General features: G+C 31.6%; 1 protein-coding gene across 6 annotated transcripts in view; it reads right to left on the bottom strand.

The window, feature by feature from the left end:
• Ntan1 (N-terminal amidohydrolase 1) overlaps window positions 1-18659 on the bottom strand; it is a 91934-nt gene that overhangs the window by 21781 nt on the left and 51494 nt on the right. For 5 of the 6 annotated variants that reach the window (XM_067051717.1, XM_067051716.1, XM_067051720.1 and 2 more), the window contains exons 3-7: window positions 13291-13356; window positions 5240-5422; window positions 2669-2877; window positions 1506-1670; window positions 1280-1398 (exon numbers count right to left, since the gene is read on the bottom strand). In XM_067051717.1, the coding sequence (XP_066907818.1) occupies window positions 1280-1398; window positions 1506-1670; window positions 2669-2877; window positions 5240-5422; window positions 13291-13356 (742 nt within the window). Of the gene's footprint in view, window positions 1-1275; window positions 1399-1505; window positions 1671-2668; window positions 2878-5239; window positions 5423-13290; window positions 13357-18659 lie in introns of those variants that run through there. The other variant, XM_067051721.1, reaches the window with a different exon arrangement.

Raw genomic sequence — 18659 nt, 5'->3', positions numbered from 1 at the left:
TAATATAAATATTAAAATTGTAAGAAAAGTTTAAACATAGAAAAAAATGTTTTATTTCTATATTTAAGATATCCCTCTAAAATCGGGTGATTTTTCTCATGCGACGATAAGATAGCAAGAAGGACAAATTGGATTGGCTACGAGTTGACTGCTGAAGGCTCATGGTTGGTATCATCTTTACCCATGGACCGTAAGAAGTTCGTAGAGAAAATGATTCCAGTGAAGGGTACCTTCATTTCATAAAAAATATTTCATCAAAAAAAATTATTTGGGTTTAAATAGGATTCTAGCGAAAATATAAATATAGGGGATTCTTTATCAAATTTGACATACTTACCGTTAAAAGTCACATTCAATATTAAAATATCTTACAGGTCTCAAATGAAAACCAAGAATGACACATTTCCTTTACAATTTGATCTATATAAAACCAAATGATAAACCATGTCTAATGGGAAATGTTATCTAAACATGGTTCAGAAAAAGATAATATAACTTGAAGTGAGATTTTGGAAATTCAAAATAGCTGGTTCAATATAAGAATAAGAAGGGCTTGTGTTGACTTAATTCTTATTTTTGAAGAAAAAGTCTAAAGACAAGAAAAGGCGAAACTTATTTCTGTTGCAATAAAAATCAATATTTCAGGGTTTATTTATTCGAAGTGAAAATATTAAATAAAAATTTTGTTTCTGCCAAGAATGCAACAGTTTAACAAAAGATAACAAAGCTGTCATGTGATTGGGAGGTCAGGAGGTCTCGGTTTTTCTTGTTTGTATCGGATATATCAATTTTTCCCTTAGTTATTTTCAGAAAATACTTTAATATTTTATTTGCATGCATTGTTTAATATTGCTAACAATGAGAACTGATTATTGTTTTAGAAATACACAAAAATAAATGTATATTACAGGAAGGAGTTTTGAAAATTTGGCATTTAAGCCATGTTGGACTATTTCAATGAGGATTTGACCTATCTAGCATTAGCGAAAGTAATAATAGAGTTCTAACAAAACTCTAAAATTTAAGCTTATAACTTATAATTTATAATTAAAGATACAAATGATAAATATAGGTTAATAAAATTATATAATATTAGATTTGGGTAGAATATCCTGCAACTATTCTAGCAATTATTGTTTAGCGAGAATGCTGGAATGATGAAATATAAATTAATACTCTAATTTATTATAATTATTGGATATTTATCATTATTTAAATATTTTCTACAGTTAATATACTTATAAATAACATAAACAAACAAATAGTATTAGAATATTACCTAAAAGGAGTCCAGATACCAGTTAATTCATCTCTTCTATAATAATGAGGCCTATTTTCACGAAAGACTGTCACTGCTGGAAATGGATTTTCTTGAATATACTTTAAAGCAGCACGAATCTAGATAAAAAAGCAATAATTATCAATACTTTAACAGTTTATTGAATTTTTAATTCAAGAATACATACATATATATATATAGTCGATTAAAAAAGTGAAAAACTAACCTGCATAGTGAAGTGAGGTGGTTCAACTTGCGGAGAGGTAGACAGATGCTGAAGAATTATGTCATCCGACTGTTCCAACCAAAGATCTACTCCCCGTAACGGCTGGTAGCTGAACGGACCAATCCTCAGTAATCCAAGCCCACAATCGTAAACATCAAGCATTGTCTGTAAAATAATATTTCATTAAATTAAAATATAAAAAGTAACCATAATTAATGAATTGTACAATTTCATTTATTTATCCGGTGAGGCAAAACAAATGTGGTCTGATCAAATGGTAACATCTATAGGTTACTGTCAAATAAAATAAATCCAAGCAGCACTAACTGAATGTATAGGGCATCTAAGATGAGTTTGCCAGTAGGTACTGGGAGGGAAGAGATGCGCGGTGGCAAACGTTCCTATACTAACGCCCCACTCTTCTCTCCAATAGGTCTGTTCAAACAACCACTTCTGACTGTATAGAGCAAGTGTAGTATGTGTTTTTCCCATTCAAATCCTGTACTGTGAATGCTCCATACAGTTCTGGATTGTCAGAAGTAGTTGTTGGAACAGAACTACCCAGTTGTTGGAACAGACCTACTCAGATGACCGGACTACCTTTCCTAACCTTTCATTTCCTCTCCTCGATCTACTTCTGCAACTTCACAAATAGAAATTCCTCGTATCAGTTTTCAAAAACTTTTTCATTAATAGTGCAAGATTATAAGTTTATCATATAAAGTAAAATGGATAGAAGGAAAGTTATCCACTCTCATACTAAAAACAATATTATGAACGTATTTAAATTCCTGAAAACAGGCTGAGAATGGTCCAATCCATATTTTCTCTGTTATGAAAAGCCATAAATTATTGTATTTATCATAAGATAATCCCATTCTAGGACCAAATATGGGAAAACCATTCCAAGTACCTACCCAATCCCGAAATGGTTGGGCATTACCAAATTCTGGACTGCCTCTTGGTTTGATCCTGGTAGGAGGATTTTGTTATGGTGTTGAGGGGAGAAAGAGCAAGGGTGATGGGTGGAGGTTGCAGGAGTTCCCTAACCTACAGGTGAACTCTTCTTAGATGCACTAAACTTACCATGAAGCTGGTCCACAATAAAATGAAAATCATCTAACATCAATAGAGTATTAATAAAATAAAAAATTATAGCTTACTGGCTGACTTGCGGAAAGATGCCGAGCAGTTCTTAGACTCTGCTCGGGACCTTTATCAGGAAATGTTGCAGGAAATATCTCTCCAGTTTTAACATTGAAGCCAACACCATATATTATCGGTGCGTGGATGCCATTCCTGACAACAGTGTTCACGTCGCTAACACATGCTGTGATTAGTTCTATTTCTATAGGCTGTTTGTGAAAGACATCTAAAATGGAAAATGTATAGTATTACTACTCTAAAACATTGATAAAATTATTAATGCAGAATAAATATTAGAAATCATAACACTACTAATACAAGTTGTAATGGATAATATATTTTATAGTAATATAAACACTGACTGTCAAATACACTGGTTAGTATATCTGTAACCCCAGTGAATATGTGGTTAAGTCAAAATTCCTTACTTTTCAGGGGACAACTTATAAAGTTAAAGTTAAACATTTATGTAAAATCAGGTGTTTGTGGTAAATCATCGAAATTTCGTCAATACTACCAAAACGTTGGTAACTTGTTACTTGTTTTACACCAATTTGATATGTCTTATCACTAATTAGATAATAGAGTTAACTAATTGTTCACCGACCATTGAAATAAATACATCGCAATAACTCTGTTTTAAAACTTTGACTGACTTAGACACTTATGCACAATGAAGATGTTGCCTCTGTGATTCTCTTAGACCACTTAACTCATTTTGACCAAAATTCGACTTAACCACACATTCACTGGGGTGACAGATATCTTCTCCACTATTCCTATCTTCTTTTTTGAGGGTTTTGTTTTTTCTAGAAATTATACTTTTTTTGCATATTTCAACTGTGTATTTACCTATATTTCAAGGTTAATTGGTTTGTCATTTAAGAAACCTACTGGACAAGCAGTCATTGAAACAAAAAATATTTTGGATGAGTAAGAAAATATGTCTACATTTATTTCCAATTTTGCACGAACACATATTTGACTACAAATGGACAGACATAGAACCAGATTTGTTCCTTGATATCTGAAACGTAAAATGTAAATAAACATTTTCATTTTTGAGGACATAATTTTATTAATTTATGGATGAATCTAAAGCTTTCCTACCTTTGGAAGTGAGGAAGCAAAAATAAATACAGAATAAAATACAAACGGTTGAGGAAGTTATAATGAGGATTTTGACTGCATGTTTTGAGTATCAAGACAGTAAAAATAATAATAATGAATAATACTATAAAAAGTGAGTTTTCAACTGTGTATTATTTAATTATTCTTTTTTAGCAACTGTTGCATACAAGTAAGTTTATTGTGTTTTTGAAAGAGTAACAAGAAATTTCCGTTATTAAAAGAAATCAATTACTTACAACAATATCTTATTTGGAAATTTTATAATTCCATATTATTTGTTCTAAAGTGCTGTAAAATTGAAGTTTTATTTTTATTTAAGAGGTTATATGACTTCTAATCTTACCACCTCAGTTATGTTATTATGTTGTAGCTCAATTTGCTGTATTGTAGCTCTTAGTATCCTCTCTCGTTTTCCCCCACTATTACTAGTTCCATGGTCTACAGAGGGCAATCTACTGGTCTAGAGATGAAACCAAAGAGGCTCATGAGTTGCTTCGTAAGATTTATTTCGTGTTTTCCCAGCACTCTCATATCACCCATTGGTATAACGAGTTGAAGTGGCTGATATCCTACTTTTTGAAGGCAATATCACCTCATCTATCCATTCATTAACCACCAGATCCAAACTGCTTGATCTATATATGCCCTCCAATAGAGCAACCTCCTTCAACAAATCGTTCATCATTCTGGAATTCTCTTTGCCAATCTTCATCCATTCTTTCTTTAAACAACACAATATTCCTTCACTTGCTACATAACCAAACCTCTCCATTAATGTGAACAACTTAAATAGCCATATATTTATTACCACTAATTAATAAATTGAAATTATTCTAAAATCTTAATGTAGATTCAAAATCGTCACTTTCTATCAGAATGAATCAAATAAGTAAGATATAAATTTAATAAACAAAACAATATTATTCTTTTGGGTTTCCTAATAGTTTTCCAAGAGCTAATATCCAACAAAATGACCTACCATATAATATAACATTTCTTTCAGACCTTATTCCATCCAAATGTTCCATATTTTATGGGAAATTCACTCATCATCTAAGCCCCTATCTAGTTACACCGATCCCTATAATAAAAAAAGTTGTAACAGCAGTGGCCCTGAGATCAACTGTAGATAATTGTATGAGAGTTGTGGCAACGGTCAAATTCTCCACTCAAGTCCTGAGTGTCTGAGGCTAGCACCATCGAGCGATGGTGAGCAGCCTCAACCTAATTTTAATACCAGTGACGCGGTTGAGAGAGAAACACTGTCTACCTGAGTGATCTCGTTTTTTCCTTCACAAGTGAGATTTTTTTTTTCTATTTATTATTTTATAATCATTTAATTTATTTATGTAAATAAGGTGTACATGTGCTCTCTTATTTATATTAAAAATATCTGAATATTTATATCATCACAGAATGTAATACTACATAATAAAGTAAAAAAAATAAGAACTTACGGAGTATATTATAAAACAGTTCTTCTGTATAATTATTAGCATCCAAGTAGCCTCCGACAAGCTGCAGCTGCATTCTGCCTTCCGGATAACCCAAAGCAAGCTCTTGTATCCTCGAGATTAACGTAACCAATCCTTCTTCTGTACCAGCTCCATCACAATGAGCTAATCCAACAGCTCCACTAGCTATAATCAATTTAAAAACAAATTAAATCAATTTCTAAAATATATATAAGAAGATGGTCAGGGTTGCTGTCAAAAGAGAAACAAAAATAGTTTACAACTATTTATTTTCCGACGTTTCGTCCCACTTTTCAGGGCTTTATCAGGGCTAAAAAGATACCAAAAAAAAACCGAGAATATTACAACAAACAATTTCTAAAATAAATCACCACATGATAGCAAAAATACATACATACATTATTTCTATATTACATTATTAAACCTCATGTAAATATTGAAACTAGCAATCCTCATTTGTATTTTGATTAAAAATTGAATGGAGACATTTCCCTGGCCAACTTAATGAAGGGACTATGTCCGAGAATAAAGACATTTTTCATTTCACTTCATATTAAATTGGTCATTCTCAAATACAATTTATTAAAACGACTTGGAGGAATGGCTGATCAAGATGGAGGTGAAATTTTTAAAAATTATTTCATTTTTATATCCTTGATTCAAAAAGAATTTACATTTAAATTATTCAAACTATGGTACATTTAATTAACTTCGAAGGATGTTTCAAATAGAATGGGCATTTTGTCCAGTCAACTGGTTAGCAACTTGTGTTGTGGTTTTTGAGAATTTGTATCTTTTCTTTTTCAAGTTGTTATTTTTTGTGTTTGAAATGAAGTTGTTTTAGTCATATTTCTCCTGAATTTTTATAAATCAAATTATAAACAAATGGGATTGCTTTACATGGAAGAAAATGTAGTAAAGTATTTCAAAATTTAGTCCCTGAACTTTAATGCTGAGAAAGAAAGAACAGAAAATAGTATTTTTTTGATTTTTTAAGGATAATTAATATTCATGGATTTTGTCTTGAATGATTGATAGTGCATTACCGAAATAGTGCATATCCTGATTGCAAATGGTCTCTACGGAGCAACAACTAACAGAGATAGTGTGGCCCTGCTCAAAATGTTTCTAGAGGGAAGGAGGTAAGAGAAGGATTTAAGATTCTTTACTTAGGTGTTCGTAAATTACAAGGTGCTCAGAAAATTTCTAGATCAGCCCCTGACTTGGAGAACATGAATAGAATTGATGTCAATAACATCCATAATACTATCTCTGAACTACAAAATAAAAAATAAAAAAATAATATAGAAATAATCTTTCATTCATAAATATATTTTTAAAAAATAGTTATAGTCTGATATAAATCTATCCACACAATCAGTCTGTCTTAAAGAATAAAATATTAGATACATATACAGTTACATATTTAGTAATCTTATTTACTTCCATTATTGTATAATTAATAAAATGAATAGTTTAAAACTCAAGTTGAAGGATAAAATTCCTATTAGTGGCCATAACTAATTTTTAAATATATAATTATTGCAGGTATTATCAAAATGTGAAAAAATATCGAGCTATATTGATATTAATGAAACATTTAGGACACTTTTAAAGTAATAATAATAAGGATAATTATTTATAAATGTTCCAAGCTATAAATGTACTTGTAGCTTGATAAATGGGCTTTAAGGGCCTTACCTGCCTTCATAAAAGCCCTTTCAGTTATAATTTATGTACCCTACAGTAAACAGAAAGACCTTCCTAAGCTAAACCCTAATTTAATATATACAGTAATCCCTAGTTCCAATGGGAAACAGTTGGAAACCAAACTGGCAGATTAAGATATCTTCTAATCCAGTCCTGTATAATTCCCCTTCTCTCCCTTTGGAACAACAGGATTAAAACCCCTTGGAACAATACCATGACATGCTATGGGAGAGGTAGGGAGAGTATCATCTTCTCTCTCACCTTCTTCCAATAATTTAAGACTTAAAAGTTAGAAAATTTGAAATCCTACTTCAAAGTGTGAAAATTATGATAAAATATTATTCTCAAAGAGTTATTAAAATTTAAAAACCATTACCTACATACACCCTGAACTTAAGAAAGTGAGATTATACTTATATAATGTTAAAATAAATCAACAGGTTACAATCGTATTCTAGCCATGGTGAGGGGTGGTCAACATAAAATTCGACCTCCTCCAGAACGGATTCGAACCGGCGCTGCTGCATACACGAGCAAGTCAAAGTTAGAGCTTTAACGGCCCCATTGTACACGATTAGATTTTTGTCTAAACTTTTAGTACGTCAAAAAGACCCATACAACAGCGTCTCTGGGGGAATTAGTTCCACCCGAATACATATATCACTCGTACTGCGTACTGGTGTTGGCTAGATATATTTCAAACTTTGAAGCCTCGAACGTCTCAGAACACTCATCTCTCTTTTCTCAGTCCGCCGGTGTTCCTCAAGGTAGTATCTTAGGTCCCATTCTTTATACGGTTAGTACAGCTGACATCCCACCCACCCTAACACAGTCCTAACAACATACGCTGATGACACATATATACTTTCAGTAACACTACAGGCACACATAACATCTATTTAAGAATGGTCTAAAAACTGGAGAATCAAAAAAAATCCTGACCAATCCCACCAGATCACCTTTACTCTCCCTCGTAAACCTCTGCCCTCCTGTCCTACAGTATCCTTTCTAAATACACCACTAATGCCTGTTGAACAGATTCGATACTTAGGACTCCATCTTGACAAGAGACTTACTTGGAATCCACACACAAGACTGAAACGACAAGAAACTGCTCGTAGATTCCGATTGCAACAAAACTTATTTGACAAACGCTCTAAACTTCCCATTCACTACAAAAAATTAGTATACACTACAATAATCAGACCAATTTGGACATATGGAATTGAGCTCTGGGGCTCCACCAAAACATCAAATTCTTCCCGCATCCAATCGTTACAATCCAAAATCCTACGTAAAATCCTTGATGCTCCTTATCACGTCACAAATAAACTCATTCACAAAGACCTTAACATCCCATTCGTTGCAGATTTGACCCAAAACAGATATGCGTCTTTTTATTCCAAACTCCTTAACCATCCTAACCCATTAATTCTTAATCTTTCATCCTTAACAATCCCTGATAATCCTCCGAGGCGTCTGAAAAGAAGATGGCCACGGGACCTTCTAATTTAAATTAATGTTTGAAGTACCAACAATGGGTGGTTCCTTCCCAAGATTTTCAAGTGTATATGAAACATACTACATATTTACCTATCATATTATTTTGTACAGTTGTAAATTACATTAAATAAATAATTTAAAAAAAAATTCTCTTATCACAGTTTTCACAAAGATTGGCCCATAGAGGCCCCATTACTTAAGCGCTCATTTTCCAGAACTCGATCCCACCCGACCAGGAATACTAATGAGCTCCCGGGATAAAAGAATAGCCTTCATGCTCATATCGTTCGGGAGATATCGCCCTTTTCCATTGCACTTTTACCTAACTATTTAAATCACACATATATCCGTATTTATAAAAAATATATTATTATTGTATTCGAAGAATATTTCCATTACATGAGCAAGAGATAATAAAATATAAAGAAAAAACAACTCATTAAAGACGTTAATACATCTTGGTGTGATCTTTATCAACAGCGGCATTCAGGAACTGTTCCAACAGATCAAAGAACCACATTAAACTTTCAAATGACGCAGCGGACGCGGGACAAGGGCATTTAAATGCAGAATGACATTAAAATGTAAATATTTCCCCGACAGAAAAATAAATTCAAATGAAGACATAATTACAAAGAGAAGTGTTTTCGCCATTACTGCGTTTTAAAACCGATTGCGTGAACAAAACAAATCCTTAAATATTAAATTCATAAAAATCATAATAAACATTATTCCTTATCCTAAATTAAAACAATAAAACCATTTTGTTCAGACTTTTTAATATTTTATTCTTTTAAAGCTTTTGAAAAGAAAATGTCACGGAGTGATTTCTACCAATTTTTTTTTAAATGAATTTAAACTAATACAGTTTATATTTGAAGAAGAGAGTTGACCGTTTGAAGAAGATTGTAGGGTAATAGTCCGGGTGGCGGTCAATAAAGCTATCAAAATAGTAAAAGAAAATTGTTTATTGTTAAGCAACGTTTCGACCCACTTTGCAGGGCTTCGTCAGGGCTGTCAGATTGAAATAGAGATGTCAACTTCATTGGATTGCTAGCTTACACTGCATACTTATTCTAATCTAATCAGATAATTTTTTGATTCTTACAACATATAGGCATAATAAGTTGACAATATATAATAATAGTATATGAATTATTATTATTATTTTTTTTTGTTTATCGCTTTGGTTCTTTTATCTTTTTCTTTATATTTTCTTCATTATTCTTTTTTATTCTTTATATACTTTTTTTTTTAATAGCTCTGTTTTTTTTTCTTTCTTTCTTCTTTTTCTATCCTTTTTTTTTATTTTATTTTTTTCATATTATATCTTTCAACCAAATGTGACTTCCCCATTTTTTCCCCCTTATTTTTCCCCTCATAAATAAAACACACCTAAAATACAAAATAAAACTAATATTCATTTTAAATAAATAAGAATATAAACTCGCCATATATATGTCATATAATTGATAAAAATGATTGATAAAATTAGTAATAGATAGATATATATGTATACAAAAAATAATAATAATAAATAAATAGATTTCTTTTACTATTTAGATACCTTTATTGACCACTACAATAATACAGCTTACGTAATATCAATGAAGTGTAGGATCAGAAGACCATTAAAGAGTGCAGAAACTGATTATATATTTTTGAAATAAACGAAATTAATTCTATATATAACGTTATACATAAAAAAAAAATTGCTTTTTTATTGGGTTGGAGAATAAGTTCTTCGCTTTTTTTACTGGTGATTTCAATAAAAACTTCAGATTCTTGTAAACATTTTTAATCAATTATATATGCCCCATTTTGATCTATTACGTGTTGCCGTCTTTCAGGTTTTTTTTAATTCCTTCCTCTTAAGAGTTTCTCGGATTTTTGCGCAATGAACTGTTCTATGTGCATTTTGCAGTCCTCGAGCGAATTGAAGTGTTTCCCGTTAAGATAGTTTTGAAGGGCCCGAAATAAGTAATAGGGTGGGTGGAAAAAATGGATCATTTCATCTTTTCCGTCAAATTGTGAGGAACCCATATATCACTCCGAGAAACATATCCCGCAGCCCCCAAACGATTTGAGCCACTTGCATGAGATATGTTAAGTGTTTCAGCGATATCCAGTGTCGTAGAGTGAGGTTTGTCTCTGACCAATGCTTGAATTGGGTCATCAACAGTTGAAGGACGACCCGAGCGCTTTGCGTCTTCCAGGTCAAAATCTCCTTAGTCATCATCGTCATACACACTGCAAATTTTGTTAACCGTCTTTGCAGCGGATTTCCCTTTTCGGAAACAAAAAAGCATTAAATGACGGAAATGGATTTCTTTCTCTTCCATTTTGAGCAAGCAAAATACCACTTAAATATAATGAATCTCAGTTGAAACTGATGCATAAAAGAACCTTAACTAATCCTTTTTTTAGAATATGTGAACACTATTGACCAAGTAAAAATGATTTTATAAGTACAGAGAGGATTAAATTGAAATATTAAAAAACGCTACCAACTTATTTTACAACTCAATATATACCGACCATAGTCGTTTTTTGTTTTGTTTTTCTTCAGGTTTACAAAATGCCCATTAAGCATGACATTTTATTTTGGAGCTACGCTAACCACAAACATACACACACATATACAAACCATCTTGCGAAACTTGGTTATTTCAACTAAGGGGATTTCAAAATTAGTAATTCGTCGAAAACTGGAATTAGAAATTTTGTTCGACCGTAATAATTTCCCTGACTATATATACCACGTATAGTCAAGTAAAAGTAAAAACTATAAATATTGTTATTTTACACAATAATCTTTTGTGGTTAGATTTTCTTAGGATATGACTCATTATTTCTTCCCTAACAAGGGCACTTTCTTATCGTTTCTGTTTCTTATGTTTCCCTATTAAATGAAATATATGTCGGGGTCTTATCTGATGAAATTATCAGCTCTGAAAAAAAAAAAAGGAAGAAACTAAAAGTGATTTATGGTGCGATCTGTGAAACAGCGATAACTGTGTAGCGATATGGTTTATTATTTACCATAGCTCGAATTATCTTCTTTGTGAGTTTTTCTCTAAAAAAAATTAATGGTTTTGACATATATATAAAAATTAATGAATGTATATTGCTCATACACGGAAAACGCTGTCCAATAAATTCTTAGAACTTCCGTTTGTTTTTTTTGTTGTTTTTTTTTTTTTTTTTTTTATATATCTACAGGATATCACGAGAATTATGGAGATCGCGATAGTGGACCTGAAGAAAAACAAAATTGACTGACTATAGTCGAATTCTATACAGAAAGGCAACTGCCGAATATTATAAAAAATATTCCTCGGAAGTACCTTCAATTTTAAATTATAAAGAAGATGGTCAGGGTTGCGGTCAAATAAGAAACATAAATAGCTTACAACTATTTATTTTTCGACGTTTCGCCTCACTTTGTAGAACTTCATCAGGGCTGTTCAAGGTTATAGCCTAAGAGACTTTTTTACTTTCTACTCTCTTCTTTACTACAGAGACTACTTTCTTTGAAAGTCTCTGAAGCAATCAACTTGAACAGCTTAGATGAAGCTCTAGAAAGTGGGGCGAAACGTCGGAAAATAAACAGTCGTAAACAATTTTGGCTTCTCTTACTCTTTATTTACTTTTACTTATCATTAATTACTTCTTTTACAATCATTGTTATTAAATCCTATATTACATTAACTACCCTAACTATATTTTCTTCAGTATCATTCTAATTTTACTTAGTTATTCCTAAATTAGAAAATTATTATAGTTATTATTATCATATTTCTGTATTTTTCTCTTATTATTTTTCATTTTTTGTCATATCTCTATGACTACTTCCTGTATACGCGACGTATTTGAAATAGAAATATAGCCGTTAAACGGCCACCTTCCCACTCCTGCTTTATTGTTGCCTTCTATTCAACCTTTCGCTTTGAACAGGTAGGTGGTCTTGATTTCTTCTTTGCTCATTTATTATCATTTAATATCATTATTATTATTATTATTATTTATATTTATTCTTTCAAGACATCTAATTAAGTACGTCTCCTGTACTATTTTAACTGTATATTTTACGTATTTTTAAAAAAATGTTTACTCTTATCATTGTTACTTATTTTTTATTCTTATTATTGTTTATTCAAGTTTATTTATACTACTTATATGATACTATTTTATGTATTCCTTCCTTTTATATATATGTAATTTCTTATCACTTTACTTTTACATAATATTTATCCAAGTTATAATTACCTTATTATATCTTATTGTTGTAATATTCTCATTTTTTTTCTTTTTAGCCCTGATGAAGCCCTGCAAAGTGTGGCGAAACGTCGGACATTAAAATTTTATAAACTATTTGTTATTTTTTGACCGCAACCCTAACTATCTTCTTATATTTAAATTTTTTTTTTCTGTTTTGACCGCAACCCTGACACTCTTCTTCATAATTTGAAATCATACGGTCAATTATTTATATACATAGTATACCTTTAATTTTATTTAATTGGGTAAAAATTAGCTGTAGTTGAAACTATACCTAATATTGCCATGGATACGGCCCTTATTCATGAATGAACCATTGATAAATAAATATCGTATCTATGGCAAGTTTTGCCTATCTCTACCTGACATCACACTTCATAGATATTACATAAACTGTATTAGTTTAAATTTGTAAAAATAACTCTGTTACATTTTGGAATTTTTTAAAAATATATAACATGAAAACATAATGTCAACCATCTATACATAATATTTTAATTTTCGGTTATTATTTTAGACAAAGATAATACATTACTTACTGGTATGCCTAAGAACAAGGATGATACAGGTAGTTGCATCTTCAGATCCCAATATACTGACATTTTCTGAAACATAATAAGAAAATATTATTAATAACAAGAAACACGAAAGAATGAAATTCGACCATATTGGGATGGAGGGGGGCGTTAAAGGAAGTAAGACTATAAAGGAATCATACATTTTTCCTCTATACTCTTTAAAAAGCCTAAAAAAAACAAATGAAATAAAATAAAATAAAATCCAAATAATTTCTCCACTTTATTTTATTTAGAGATATTAGTAATAAATCCAATGCAGAAATTTGCACTTTTTTTTACATATCTTTATCACTAAAATTCCTAAAAATAGTAATATATTTTTTTATTTAAAGTATCCAGGATTAGTACATGTAGGTACATTACATACTACTATACTATTATAGCTATAATAATTATAATAATACTATTATACTATTATAGCTATAATAATTATAATAATATGAAAGGAATATGTTTTTAGGAATATGAATTTTAATTTAAAATAGTATATTTCTACTATTTGAGTTTTTTTTTTTACCGCACCCGGACCATATTCCTTTCATCTTTACACACGGTAAATCAATAATCTTCCAATTAGTATAATACTATTATACTATTATAGCTATAATAATAATAAATGATTGGCGAACCCGAAGGTTCGATGCGGATACTAACAATCGTTCTCTACATATATCTGTCAAGTGAGGCTCTTCCAAACCCAAATCTACTATATCAGTCTTTATCTAATCCTCCCATCTACGTTTCGGTCTAACCTTTGGACGTAGTTACCCGTTGGTTCAAGGTTTATAAATACTTCAGGGATCCGTTCAATAGACGGCCATCTTACTCGCCGCAATACAATAACCTGAATTATATTTACCGGGTGCAATTCTCTCAGTTCGTCATTATGTAGCCTTCTAAATTCTCCGGTGAGTTTATATTTTTTTTGGTCCGAATATTTTACGAAATACTTTATTTTCAAAAACCTTAAAAGTGCTGTTCTTCCCACAGTGTAAGAGCCCACGCTTCGAATCGTAAATTTTACTTTTTATGTTTTTGGACAAAATGCAATTTCGAAATGGAAAAATAACAAGCATTCCCCCCCCCCCACCTTTATTAAAACCGCTTTTATTTTAACATCAATTTGTTTTTTCTAATTACCATAGAACCTAAATACAATCAATAAAAGTATCAAAATAGTAAAAGAAAACTATTTATTGTTAAGCAACGTTTCGCTCCACTTTGCACGGTTTCGTCAGGGCTGTCAGATTGAAATAGAGATGTCAACTTCATTGGATTGGTAGCATACACTGCATACTTATTCTAATCTAATCAGATAATTTTTTGAATCTTACAATATATAGACATAACAAGTTGACAATATATCTGTAACCCCAGTGAATTCCTTACTTTTCAGGGGACAACTTTTAAAGTTTGAACATTTATGTAAAATCGGGTGTTTGTGGTAAATCATCGAAATTTCGTCAATATTACCAAAACGTTGGTAACTTGTTACTTGTTTTACACCAATTTGATATGTCTTATCACTAATTAGATAATAGAGTTAACTAATTGTTCAGCGACCGTTGACAACAGACTTGACCAATAACTCTGTTTTAAAACGTTGACTGACTTAGACACTTATGCACAATGAAGATGTTGCCTCTGTGATTCTCTTAGACCACTTAACTCATTTTGACAAAAATTCGACTTAACCACATATTCACTGGAGTGACAGATATAATTAGTATATGACTTATTTTTTTTATTTTTCTTATGTTCATCGCTTTGGTTCTTTTATCTTTTTCATTATTCTTTTTTTCTTCTTTATATACTTTTTTTTTTTAATATCTCTTTTTTTTCTCTCTCTCTTCTTTTTCTATCCTTGTTTTAATTTTATTTTTCTCATATTGTATCTTTCAACCAATTGTGACTTTCCCCTTTTTTTCCCCCTTATATTTCCCCTCATTAAGGACTAGGTTAAATTTTAACATTAGTAGGCGGGTGTGATCTCGAGAAGTAGGTTCATAAGTGTTTCGGTCAGAGATGGTGAATTTCGTCAGTGCAATCCGTTTTATCCATGTTGGAAGAAGATAGTTGACCGTATGAAGTAGATTGTAGGAAGATAGTCTGAGTGGTGATCAATAAAGGTATTAAAATAGTAAAAAAACTATTTATCTATTTAGTATTATTAAGAAAACTATAAACAATAGAAACGTTGGTTTACAATAAATAGTTTTCTTTTGCTATTTTGATACCTTCATTGACCGCCACCCGGACTATCTTCTTCCAATCTACCTCATATGGTCAACTATCTTCTTCCAACTAAATAATTAAATCTATTCAAATTTATTTCCTCCCCTAAGTTTCAACTGCTATCCATATATTTTGTTATCCGTATTTATTTCGAAACCTAGTTCTTTATTAGAGTTTACCAACGTAGTTAATTATTTGGTTTTACGGTTTCCTTGACCTCACTGAATAATACCAAATCATCAGTATACCCTAGCACCTGAATTTTACCATCTAAAGTAAAACCCATTTTCCGTATGCATAACATTTTGGATAACGTTTTCTTATGATAGGGAAGGATAGCCTTTTTTTTAGCGCTACGATCTCCTCTTGTGAGATTGTGACATGTCGTTCATCGACCAAACTACTCGCTATAATTGTCCGTTTGAAAAGACAGATCAGTAAGGCTACCATGGAGGGCGGGAGTGGAGGGTTTGATGCCGTTTTTCGATTTCAGGGGCGTTTTAAATATTGCTTTATCTCAAAGTCTCTCCTTCCCGTTTTAAGCTAATATTTCAAAAGTGATATAGGGCCCCCCCTCGCTCTCCGGGGGTTAGGCTACGTTCCAAAAATATCTTCGATTCTATCTTTTAAAACTAATTCGAGAAGTATAACCGCAATAACGGGTTCTGTTAAATAGATAACCTCTTCACGAGTAATGCATTTGACTATGTCCATTTCGGTCGGCCCAAGAAGCAGCTATTAAACTAAACCAGTACTATAATTTTCGGGAATAAATCAAACTAAATGCTAAGGTTATAGATAAAATCATTTCGTTATGTCAGGACCCAACGGTAACTAAATAACAATAAATAAAATACTTTCTTAATAGCACAACCTATAAAAATGAAATCTTTGCCTAATTAATTTTTCCTCTTCTACCGAGGGGGCCTTGTCTTGTCAATTCCTCTCTTGTTATTTATTTATTGATATTTACAACTGTATAAAAAAAATACAACAAGTAAATTTGATCATAATGACATAATGATATGATACAGCATGTAGAGAAACTACCCAGTAGTAGAACTCTAAAAACAGTTTACAATATAAGGTCACGAGGCCATCTTCTTTTCAGGCGCCTCCGAAGATTGCCAGGAATGGAAGAGGAAGCAAGGTTAGAAACTAGTGGGTTTGGGTGGTTAGGGAGTTTATTATGGAAGGAATAATATCGGGTTCGGGCTAGATCGGTTATATAAGGAACATTTAGGTCTTTATGGATGGTTTTATTAGTAACAAAATAAGGAGCATTGAGGATTTTACGAAGGATTTTGGATAGTACAGATTGGATACGAGAGGAATTCGAATCCTCTCTTGTGGAATGCATCTTTGACTGAACCACCATTTCTCGGCCTTCTTCTCATCATTCTTTTATCGACTCTCATTTCATACATTATTTTGACCACTCTTTCCTCCTGTATTCTTTTTACATGGCCAAACCTCCGTAGTCTATTTTCTTCTATAATTCTTCATATCTCCTAGGTTACTTTTTATTTCAGTATTTCTGACTTTGTCCCTCGGTGTTTTCCACTCTATCCTCCTCGGTTACCTCATTTCCATTGCTTGGATTTGGCTTTTATGTCTTGAGGTGGTTAGGACTCTCTCGCATAGGTCATTAAGGGGATAAACGTAGTCTTAAATACTACTTTTTTTAGCTTCTTCGTAACTTCTTTCCTTCCCAGGAGGGAAAAATGGAAGCTTTTGCCGGCAAAAAAAAAAAAAAAAAAAAAAAAAAAAAAAAAAAAAAAAAAAAAAAACGCAATCTAACAAAATTAAATTTAATGTTTTATATTCTTACTTTCCCCTTTTACTAACGGCAGGCTTGAAAAAACAATATATAATATCGATAGTTACAATTTACAATTCTAAATTTCAATTTAAATTCGTAAAACAATGGCTTTTTTATTATTAACACAAACACACTTGATCCAATTTTACTCTTAACATTTATTCCAAAAACTGTCCAACGTTTCGGCCCTTGGGCCATTTTCAAGGAGACAATCTTAAATATTGACGTCATATACTCTTTAAAGTGTTTCCTGCAGGCTAATTGCCCATGTCATATCTTTAAAACAAATTCTATATTAAAATAATATCACAGCAGTTTCAAACATTGCTTTTAAATTAATTATTCATTTACAAAACATTTTATAATTAAAACTTAAAACTTTTTCACTAAAATTATTGTCTCTATTTAATCTTACTAACATCATTCACAACCGGGACCTACCTTAAACAGATAATAAATCATTAATCTAATGACTATTGTTGTATGGTATATGGTGGTGTATGGTGAGCTTGAGGCTAAACTAAAACTATTATATATTACCATGTGCCATTCATCTTGGGCATTCTCATAGAACAAGAGCCGGGAAGAAAAAAAGGCAGTTATCTCACCCCAATTTTTGATTACTTTAATGAAAACTATGTATAATTACTAGTCAAAATTCATGAGTCTGCCAAGTATATGTAGGGGAAATAAAAATGGCGGCTATTTCCAAGGCATTTGGAATAGGCCTATCTGGACATACGGCATTGGCAAAGCTCATCGCCGTATGTCCAGATGGGCCTTATAATTGTCTTGCAAATAGCCGCCATTATATATTATTATTGTATAACTTATAATTGTATATCAGTCTTTTGTAATGAATTGGAAGTTTGGACCGTTTGTCCAGTAAGTGCTGTAACAGTTTACTACAGACGTGCAGTTTAATGTCCAAATTTAAACTAATAAAAACCCCTCTAAAATAACGTATTATCATGGTCATATTTGATGGCATACTCAACAATGTGCAATCAATATATCTTAATTTATTATATTATTAGTAAGTTTCAGATCCGTCTGAAATATTTTTCCATGCTAAGTGTGATAGAAATTAGTTTTTAAATTTTTTCGGCCACGATCTTATCACAGCACACATTCTGAAACGGCTTTGTCGTAAAGCCTTTCTATTCCTTACCTATATCTATAATGCTACACTCCGATCCACCTATTTCCCTGACCCTTGGAAAATGTCTATAATAAAAATGTTTCCCAAACCCTCCAAGCCACTTGAATATCC

Source organism: Halyomorpha halys, unplaced genomic scaffold, assembly GCF_000696795.3.
Source record: "Halyomorpha halys isolate HHAL.00 unplaced genomic scaffold, Hhal_1.1 Scaffold143.1, whole genome shotgun sequence".
NCBI classification, from domain to species: domain Eukaryota; kingdom Metazoa; phylum Arthropoda; class Insecta; order Hemiptera; family Pentatomidae; genus Halyomorpha; species Halyomorpha halys.
This window is presented reverse-complemented; position numbering and strand designations above follow the sequence as displayed.